Consider the following 10,147-nt stretch of genomic DNA (forward strand, 5'->3'; position numbering starts at 1 on the left):
CTTAGAGAAGAGGGATTTGACCAGGACAAGGTCTCACTGCATTGGGTACTACCATCTTATGCCTACTTCTGAAATATGTCATGAATGAAACAAAATGTCATAAACGAAGCGTTAGCCTGAAGGATATAAATGCAACCAACCCGGAAAACCATACAGAAACAAATCTGCCTAACTTTTCTAAATCAATTCTGCAGCAGAGACGGCAGGCCCCTGGGAACCGCCGGCTGAAAGCATCAACATGGCCTCACAGTCTTAACTGATGCTGCAGACCACCTGGCACACAGGTCAGAAGGCCTCAGGAATCAGACCCTCCCCTGCCCTTTGTACCTTCCTGGGCTTAACATGGAAATCATGAAAGCAGCCACTTTGCTTTCCGTCATGTGCATCCCCATTTCAGACATATCCCATGGGTAATCAAACTGCAGAGAACGCCAGTTGTATTTTCAGCCTGACTTTAAATATAAACTGAAATCCTTAATGTTTCACCAATGCGATGTGGTACTTTTGACATCGGGGGCCACTGTATAATAAATGCCATCATTACCAGAATTGATGCTTTGGGTCTCCTCCACCCACAGTGAAGGAGGGTTAGGCCACCCAGAATTAGAACCTGCAACTCACTATTGTCACCAGTGACTGCAGACTGGACTCCAAGGTTTGGAAGAGTCATCTGGGGAACTTTGGGAGGAGGGTTCCCTGGGGGACCGAGTCTTCTCTCTCTTTAGATCCTCCCAAATGTAGCTCAGCACCAGGGGATAGTCACAGTCCAGGTATATCTGCTGAGTAATCGACAAGGCTGACTTACATGGGCTGAAGGCCTAACACATGGACAGATATTGGCAGAATATTTCCGTGAGTATCTTAGTCTATTTTTCTTGTGTTTTTACCTCTCCAGCCTCACCAGCCAGTGATTCTCTATCAGAGTGATGTGTCCCCCTGGGACATTTGGCAATGTACGGAGATATTTTTGGTTGTCTAAACTTGGGGGAGGGGAGGGAGGCAGTGCTGGCATCTAGCAAGTGGAGGCGCAGGATGCGGCTCAGCATCCTGCCATACACAGGACAGCACCCCCAAAAAGAAGCATCTGGCTCAAACCATCAGTGGTGCCACTGGTGAGAAATATTACACTACTCTGTGCTTTGCTATCTTTACTCCGGCAAGAGGACTTTTTAGGTTCAGAACAGTCTATATTCTCTGGCACTTGGGCCTTTATCCCTGTCGTTTCCTCTAACTCTGTCCTGCCCAGCTCTACACATGGGTAACTTCCTGCATCCTCCAGGTTTTAGCTTACATAAAATTTCCTCTGGGAGGCCTGCACTGAGCCCCTACCTCAGTGAGGCCCCCCACCATGACCTCCAGCAGCACCTGAGTTTCCCTATCAGAGCACTCATCGCCGTCTACCTGTACTTTTGCCACCAGGCTGGAAGCACCCTGAGGGCAGGCAGGGGTTGTGGTTTTTCACTGCTGTGTCCCTGGTGTCTAGCCCAGTGCTGGCACGTCAGGAGAGGTCCCTCCAGGTCAAACACATAAGGGAGGCTGAGAAACAGTTGAGAGTATTAAAAACTTGGCAAGACACCCAGAGGCTTAAATTGTTACCCTACTATGCAGGCACCAAAAGAGAGCATGGCGACTTCTCATGAACTGACATGGACAGCTCTCTAAGATAAATGGAAATGGCAAGATATCAGCTAATACTATAGGTTTCTATCATTCACGTGAGAACAAGAAGACAAAATTATATATGTATCTACTTGAATGCACACAGAATATCTTTGGAAGAATACACAAGCAACTGGGGATGGGGTGGGAGGGAGACTTACTTTCCACTTGGATAGCCTTTTGAATTTTGTAACATGAACATTATTAAAAAATAATAAGTAGTTTTAAAATGAATGTGTATGTGTGTGTAATGGTCTACATCTTCTAGCAGTAAAAACATTATTCTCATAGAATGATACAGGATGAGACCCTGGTACAGGGCAACTTAGAAGGCAAATTATCATATACAGTGCTTCAGTGTGTCCATCCTCACTTCCTGTTGTGGAAGGAGACAGAGCCACATTTCTTCCACACGGGAACCCAGGCACAAGGAAATAATTGTATGTATAAAGAAATACTCATTTTGGAAGCTTTGTATTTTCCAAACTAGATGATCAGGATGTCCTTTCTCATCTGTGTTGTGTTGGTTGTGGCATGCCCCTGCTCCATCAGTGGGCTGCACCTGTAGAGCTTATAGGTCTCCAAGCCCTTCCCTTCTCCTCCGTCTCATCTTTCCTCCCTACCACCTTTAAGCAGCTCCATCTCTCCCATCCTTCCATCCCAAAAGCTGGGCCAGATAAGAGAGATGATAATGTAACGCCAAAGTGAACAAATGTTACTGCTTGTTAGCAAAAGGGGAGGAAGGTAGGCTTAATGGGGAATGAAGTTGAAATTAATGGTAAAAATGAGGTTTATCTGTGTAATCTGTGGACTTTGTGTCTTCCCATCTCCTATTAACATAGATAACAGAGTTGTCTATAATGATAAAGGGAAGCTGTTCGCAGTTTCCCATAAATCTCCATGGCCTGCTGCTGGCTTCTCTGGCTTGGATTCTAAGAAAACTTCATGCTTAACCAGGTCAGTTGCCACCTTCTCCAATTTGCTCCCATCCAGCCGCAACTGCAAGACTCCTAAGCCTGAGCTGAACATGCTCCTATGTTCTCTGCACCCTCCTATATTCCAGCCCAATTCCACCAGCATCTCAGAAGAACAGCAAACTCATAGTCACAGCAATATCTTACTGGCCCCAGCACAATTTTCAAATTGGAAACTTTCCACCAGTTTATCTACATCACATCAAAACATGTGGGAACGTTAAAACACAGGCAAGTTTTCAAAGTGACAAGTGTAGGCTTCCAAGAGACCCAAACAGGAATCTATTCAGGACTTTTTTTTTTCTCAGTGATAAAATAAAACAACTTATCGATCATTGAAAAAAGTTTTTTAGATCTCCCAGTCCCTAGAAAGAACTTTGTATAAACTCTTCTTAGCCATAGGCCATATACAGCCTAAGTATTATTCGACAGCTGTTGATAAAACTTATCAATGATCACTTAACTGCACTCTATTAAAAACATTGATATCTGGCCGGGCACCGTGGCTCATGCCTGTAATCCCAGCACTTTGGGAGGCCGAGGCGGGCGGATCACAAAGTTAGGAGATCGAGACCATACTGGTTAACACAGTGAAACCCAGTCTCTACTAAAAATACAAAAAATTAGCCAGGTGTGGTGGTGGGCACCTGTAGTCCCAGCTACTCGGGAGGCTGAGGCAGGAGAATCACTTGAACCTGGGAGGTGGAGGTCGCAGTGAGCTGAGATCGCACCACTGCACTCCAGCCTGGGCGACAGAGGGAGACTCCATTTCAAAAAAAAATTGATATCCATAGAAATTGTTTCTTTAAAAAATCATTAGTGTCATAAAATTAAAACAAAATGGTTTACTCTAAAAATAAAGTTTCTGCTACGTATCTTTTCTTTTCATCACAGATTAGTTTAAAATCCTAATTAGAATAAAGTTTTCTAGAGCTAGCTTCATTAATAATGATAATAATAGTAAAAGCCAACATTCATTAAGCACTTACTATGTGCTAAGCCCTTTTGTATTATCTCATTTAATCATCACAACAACCTTATTCTTTTCTGTCTTATAGTTAGGGACACTTATGAGGCACAGGAACCCTATTCCTTATCTATGAATTGGTATTCTTTAAAAAAAACTTCAGGTGAGGCAAGGGGAACATCTTTCTAAATCACTGAGAGCTTTTCCCTAATTAGCTTGAAAAAGCTGAGGAGGAAATTATTTGAAAAGGTTAGCACAGAAGAATGGCCGTCCTTGGAATTTTCTCTCATAAACACCTTTCACAGATTAGGCTAATAAGGTTTCTGGGAGTCCTCCTCTCAGGAAATCTGAATGCTTGACTGATCCAAGCTGACTGGGGTCAAATCATTCCTCACTAGGGGAACACATTGGGTTTTGGACTCAGAACCCCACTTTTCTTGGAATGCTGAAGGCCAGATACCATTCACAAATGATTTGCAGCAGAATATTGCTTGTGTATGAGATGCAGTGATTTTTGCCACCAAGAAGTTATAAATTGAGAAAATAAACCCAGTTATTTTTGAAGTAGTTTAAGATATTTTTAATGTGAGGGCTTGGGTTTTTTTTTTTTTTTAAGTTTCTTTAGAAACAGTTTGCCTGCTATAACTGCATCTCAAAGGAAGGTACATTCAATAGAGAAGCTTGGGTTCAGAGGTCTCAAAGGGACCTTAGAGGACATTCAGTCCCACCCCCCTTTCTTTAAATATGGACGAACAGGCCAAGAGAAGTGAAACGACTTCCAAAGGGCATAGATCAAAATGTAGGAAGCTGACTCAAAGTGCTCTCCTGCTCCTTCCAGTACCCAGGTTGTCCTGGATATAAGCCCATCTAAGCATATCCACCCATGGATCTAGCAACGCCTTCTGAACCCAGGTGATGACAACATTCAAAAGTATTTGGGGCCAGGTGCAGTGGCTCATGCCTGTAATCCCAGCACTTTGGGAGGCTGAGGCAGGCAGATCACCTGAGGTCTGGAGTTTGAGACCAGCCTGGCCAACATGGTGAAACCCATCTCTACTAAATATACAAAATTAGCCGGGCGTGGTGGCGTATGCCTGGACTCCCAGCTACTTGGGAGGCTGAGAAAGGAGAATCGCTTGAGCCCACGAGGTGGAGGTTGCAGTGAGCCAAGATCACGCCATTGCACTCCAGCCTGGGCAACAAGAGCGAGATTCTGTCTCAAAAAAAAAAAAAAAAAAAAAAAAAAAAATTGGCAAATTCCTCTTAGCTATAATTTAGCTAATTTTAGATGAAATAATAACAATGACATGAAAACTTTATTACAGACATTTCAAAGCATCCAGTTAACATTTCATACATTATAGGTGGAGAACTGAAAGAAATGGAAAGAATTGAAAGAAAGTTTAAAGGGGTGAGGAATGGGGAACTGTATTACAGTAATCAAGTTATTCAAAAAGTCTGCAAGTCCTTGCTGTGTCTTCTGAAGTTGTGGCCAGATAGGGGTAGAAACCAAAATAATTTTTTTTTTTGAGCTGGAGTCTCGCTCTTTCGCCCAGGCTGGAGTGCAGTGGTGCGATCTCGGCTCACTGCAAGCTCCGCCTCCCAGGTTCATGCCATTCTCCTGCCTCAGCCTCCCAAGTAGCTGGGACTACGGGTGCGTGCCACCACGCCCGGCTAATTTTTTGTATTTTTAGTAGAGATGGGGTTTCACCATATTAGCCAGGATGGTCTCGATCTCCTGACCTCCTGATCCACCCACCCCAGCCTCCCAAAGTGTTGGGATTACAGGCGTGAGCCACCATGCCTGGCCAAACCAAAATAATTCTTATTTCACATTTCCAGCCTAACTTCTCTTCCTGAGTTTAGTCTATTAAAAATATATGACACCAATGTTCATAGTGGCATTACTCAAAATGGCCAAAATATGGAAACAACCCAAATGTCCACCAACAGATAAGTGGATAACAAAATGTAGTATATATACACAATGAAATATTATTCAGCCTTAAAAAGGAATGAAGTACTGATCCATGCTACAACATGGATGAGCTATGAAGAGATGCAAAGTGAAATGAACCAGATACAAAAGGATACAGATTGTATGACTCCACTTATATGAGGTATTAGAATAGGCAACTTCATAGAGACAGAAAGTAGAACAGTGGTTACCAGGGCTGACAGGAATGGGGAATGGGGAGTGATTGCATAATGGGTACAGAGTTTCTGACTGGGATGATGGAAAATTTGGGAAATGGAAAGTGATGATAGTTGTGTAATATTATGAAAGTACTTAGTGCCACTGAATTGTATACTCAAAATGGTTAAAATGATAAATTTTATGCTATGTATATTTTACCACAAAAAAAAAAAAACATCAAAATCGGAACCACCCGCCACGCACGGTGGCTCATGCCTGTAATCCCAGCACTTTGGGAGGCCGAGGCGGGTGGATCACGAGGTCAGGAGATCGAGACCATCCTGGCTAACACGGTGAAACCCCATCTCTACTAAAAATTCAAAAAATCAGCCGGGCTTGGTGGCGGGCGCCTGTAATCCCAGCTACTTGGGAGGTTGAGGCAGGAGAATGGTGTGAACCCGGGAGGCGGAGCTTGCAGTGAGCTGAGATTCCGCCACTGCACTCCAGCCTGGGCGGCAGAGCAAGACTGCGTCTCAAAAAAACAAAACAAAACAAAACAACACAACAACAACAACAACAAAAATCGGAACCACTTCCCTTAAATTCCCAGTTGGAATTTCTAAACTGTATTTTGTTCATTCATTCCCATTAAAGCCGAATTTCTTCTCAAGACCTGCTTAAAGCCAACAGTGTCATGGACAATCTACATACATTCATAAGCACAGGTACACAGCCACACACAGGCTACTTTGTGTCCTTCAGTGACCCATCCACAAACATGTATCCATCCCAGGACTTTGTTGATCACTCCAACAAGAGGGCCCATGGCAAGCATTACTGGAGATCCAGGTAACCAAATAAACACCCTGTCTCAGCTCGACCCTTCAATTTCTCACAATGGGGGAATACGTATTCAGTATATAGATATTTTATCTATAAAGAAAACTGCATGCATATATACCAGAAAGACCATCGGGAATTGCTCACCCAAGTCTGTTCCACCAGGCCTGTGAACAAAGAGATTTCAGCCCATATATGGCTATTTTGGTGAAGTTAGCAATTTCAAGTTACACTGAACAGTGGGTGTCCTTAATGCAAATGTGTATAATTAGGAGCTAAATCTTTGTACCTTTATAGGACAAAGGACCTAATAAGCGGGATGTACCACCTGTGACTTCTGAGGAAAGGAGAGCTTTTCATTTTTTCTTAAAAGAATCCGTTTCTCAGCCAGGCATGGTGGCTCATGCCTGTAATTCCAGCACTTCGGGAGGCCAAGGTGGGCAGATCACAAGGTCAAGAGATCAAGACCATCCTGGCCAACATGGTGAAACCCCGTCTGTACTAAAAATACAAAAATTAACTGGGTGTGGTGGCACGTGCCTGTAGTTCCAGCTATGCAGGAGGCTGAGGCAGGAGAATCGCTTGAACCCGGGAGGCGGAGGTTGCAGTGAGCCAAGATCGTACCACTGTACTCCAGCCTGGCGACAGAGTGAGAATCCGTATCAAAAAAAAAAAAAAAAAAAAAAAATCTGTTTCTCATGAGGCAAAGAGAATCTGAGAACAACAGTCTTCTGAAATAGAAACAGGGACTGGGGGGAAGGATGTGAGTTTTGTGTGTGATAGTCATAACCCATCACCCAGACCTGAGAGGTGCCAATCCTGTGCTATACCATGACCTTTACTCAACTTTAATTTAAAGATTTCCACAGCCTCATCATATTTTATGGACACGTTGCCAGTAGCCTGATAACTGGGTCTTGCAAGCACTTAAAGATCTCAAGAGTTTGTGTGTGAAGAAAAATAATCTCTAGTGATGCTTCCCACTGCCAACACACATGAACATTTAACACAAATAAGCTGCCACTTGTAAGAAGTCCACTTGACATCAATCCCTTGTGCATCCTGAAGACACATGTCAAGATCACACTAAGATATTTAGAAGCAAACATCTTTAGAATAATGTTTTGTTCCCAAAGTGCTTAATTAGCAGAAACACTATGCTAGGGAACTGTCCTTGAATATGTACGCATTTTAACCTTCATGTTATTTTTTCTGAAGCACAAAATTTCCTCTCAGTGGATGGTCAGGAAATGATTGGGCATAGACAACCAACCATCTGAAGTGCTGATTCATAAAATGAGTTCCATCTTTCCACGCAGGCTTCAGCTGCCTTCCAGGGTGACATCCCTTTTTATGAGGGGGACCATTCTTTGGCATCTAATGGCCTTTTCTCCATTCATTTGGGATGACCAATGCACCTATGGCCTACTTATGTCTGAACTCTTTCAATACCACCAACCTCTTCTGTCCCCTTGTGCCATCTTCCCACCCCCAATTTCAGCCAATTATGTTTATAAGACATCAGTTAGTGAATCACAATTCAAATGAATCCATCTATTTGCTTAGCAGCAAGTGGCCCCTGGAGTTGCTCCATTTGAAGCCCATAGGCCAGAGTTACATACGGCAGGCTTGCAAATGAGAACAGGATATGATTTATTTATGACGACCATATGTGTTTGATGCCCAATTGCAGCAGGTTGTGGCTTCTCTTGCATATCTTGGTCTGGGATGACCTATCTACTCAGTGTGTCCCATTTCAGGTACCGTATTTCCATGCTGGGAAAAGAGAGATGATGACTGCTGAGGGGCTGCACATACAGATGCTCCTAACCCTGCTTGTCACATAACAATCTGTGACCAAATGCAAAGTGGGCCAAATGTAACTTGCTGCAAAGGTTTGCCATGTACAATGGTTTTCAGTGGTGAGTGGAGAAGTAGCTGCTGGAATGACTGACCATGTGGGGTTCATTAAGCTGTTGTGCATTCACCCACGAGAAAGGCTGGGATGCTTGTGAAGGGAACTCCACTCTTCATTTCAGAAATTTTAACGCCCCACCATTTGGCAATGATGCTCCCAAGGAGAATGGCAGATATGCATCAGAAGGTTCAAACGTGGAGTCCAACTGAAGTGCAGTAAACTTCTGCCTTCAACAGTCTCACCCCCCTTTACCCCCCCAGTTGTATTTATACTTTGAAAGAAGTTAACATGAAGCAGTAGTCACCTGGGCGTGCTCAATTTTTGACAAGCCTTAGTCACTCTGTACCCAGCAGAACAATTCACATTATATTCGAAATCCTGTGAAGATTCTGCCACACATGCTAACACTAAAATGCCAGTAGCTCCACTTACCTTCTTTATTAAGCCTCATAACCTCCCTGCTTTTTCCACCCTCTTTTCCAGCCTCTTCTAAATCTACATCTGCAGATGAAAAAGAAAAGGAAAACAGAAAATAAGGAAAAAAGGGGGGAAAAAAGCCAAAGTCAAGGGGGGAGGGAGAGTGTTTATTTGCAAACAGATCGATATAAATACTGTATATGAAATTCTTTCAAAAATTGACAATGCAACATTTTCTCCCAAGTCTGGGTTTCCATCTACCTGGCCCAGATAGGTACCCAAAAAACTATGCAAGCAGCAACAGAGTAGCCTTTTAAACGGACAACACCGTGGGGCTGCGAGCCCACCCCGCGGGCTGCCACGGGGAGCCGGGCACAGACAGACAGACAGCCCTGGCAGCCGGGCCTCTCCCTGTGCATTGATGATCTGTCTCTGTGTGTATTTATTTAGAGAGAGAGGGAGAAGCATGGAGGACACCGGGGGCCACTCTCTCTCTCACACACACACTTTTTCCCAGTGGCTCTAGGTGAATGGAAAGGTTACAGGATAATAAAAGGAGGAGGAGGCGGTGGGGTTCTTACTGTCGGAGCAGTGTAATTTGGCGGCGTCGATCCAGGAGGACCAGGGTTTGCCCAGAAACGCCTCCGGACTGGGCACTTTGCGATCCAGTGTCGCCATTGCTCTTCCTTCTTGTTGCTTTTTCCCTGTTCCTTCGGCAGCAGCAGCCGAGAGACACGGGATTCGAGAACGCTCCGACGTCATCTTCGGAACGTTCCGACATTGAGTGTTCTGAAAGGGGGAGGGAGGGAGGAAGGGCGGGATGGGAGGAGGGCGGCGGAGGAGGAGGGGAGAGGGAGCGGAGGAGGGGCGGGCGCTCGGGCTCCCGGAGCCGGCTCGGTGGGGCTCGCGCGCCCGCGGCCGCCAGGGGCAGCAGAGAGGCACCTGCAGTCCGCGCCCGCCCGCCCGCCGGGGGCCGCCCGCCTGCCGGGGAGGGGCAGCGCGGACGGGCGAGCGCCGCGTGCGGGAGAGCGAAGGCTGCAGCGCGCCCGGCAGCCGGGATGCAGCGGCGCCGCCCAAGCCTGGGGCGCAGGGGTCGGGGCACACGGGGATAGGCCCGACGCGGGGCCGAAGGAAGGGTGGTCTTTCCCGCAGAGTTGCCGCTGGAGGACCGAAAGTTTTGCAGGCAGCCCTTGCTTCCAGCTTGTCACTCTCTCCCCGCGTCCCTGTCGCCCAAC

General features: G+C 45.4%; 1 protein-coding gene across 11 annotated transcripts in view; it reads right to left on the bottom strand.

The window, feature by feature from the left end:
* ATXN7L1 (ataxin 7 like 1) overlaps positions 1–9,724 on the bottom strand; it is a 266,428-nt gene extending 256,704 nt beyond the window's left edge. For 10 of the 11 annotated variants that reach the window (XR_010112782.1, XR_010112781.1, XM_055114804.2 and 7 more), the window contains exons 1-2: positions 9,494–9,724; positions 8,928–8,996 (exon numbers count right to left, since the gene is read on the bottom strand). Coding sequence is in view for 9 of the 11 variants with exons in the window: in XM_055114804.2 (XP_054970779.1) it covers positions 8,928–8,996; positions 9,494–9,674 (250 nt within the window). In the remaining 2 variants the exon portion in view is untranslated. The remainder of the gene's footprint in view (positions 1–8,927; positions 8,997–9,493) is intronic. The other variant, XM_034964743.4, reaches the window with a different exon arrangement.
* Positions 9,725–10,147: the final 423 nt, after the last annotated feature.

This window comes from Pan paniscus, chromosome 6 (genome assembly GCF_029289425.2).
Source record: "Pan paniscus chromosome 6, NHGRI_mPanPan1-v2.0_pri, whole genome shotgun sequence".
Lineage (NCBI taxonomy): Eukaryota > Metazoa > Chordata > Mammalia > Primates > Hominidae > Pan > Pan paniscus.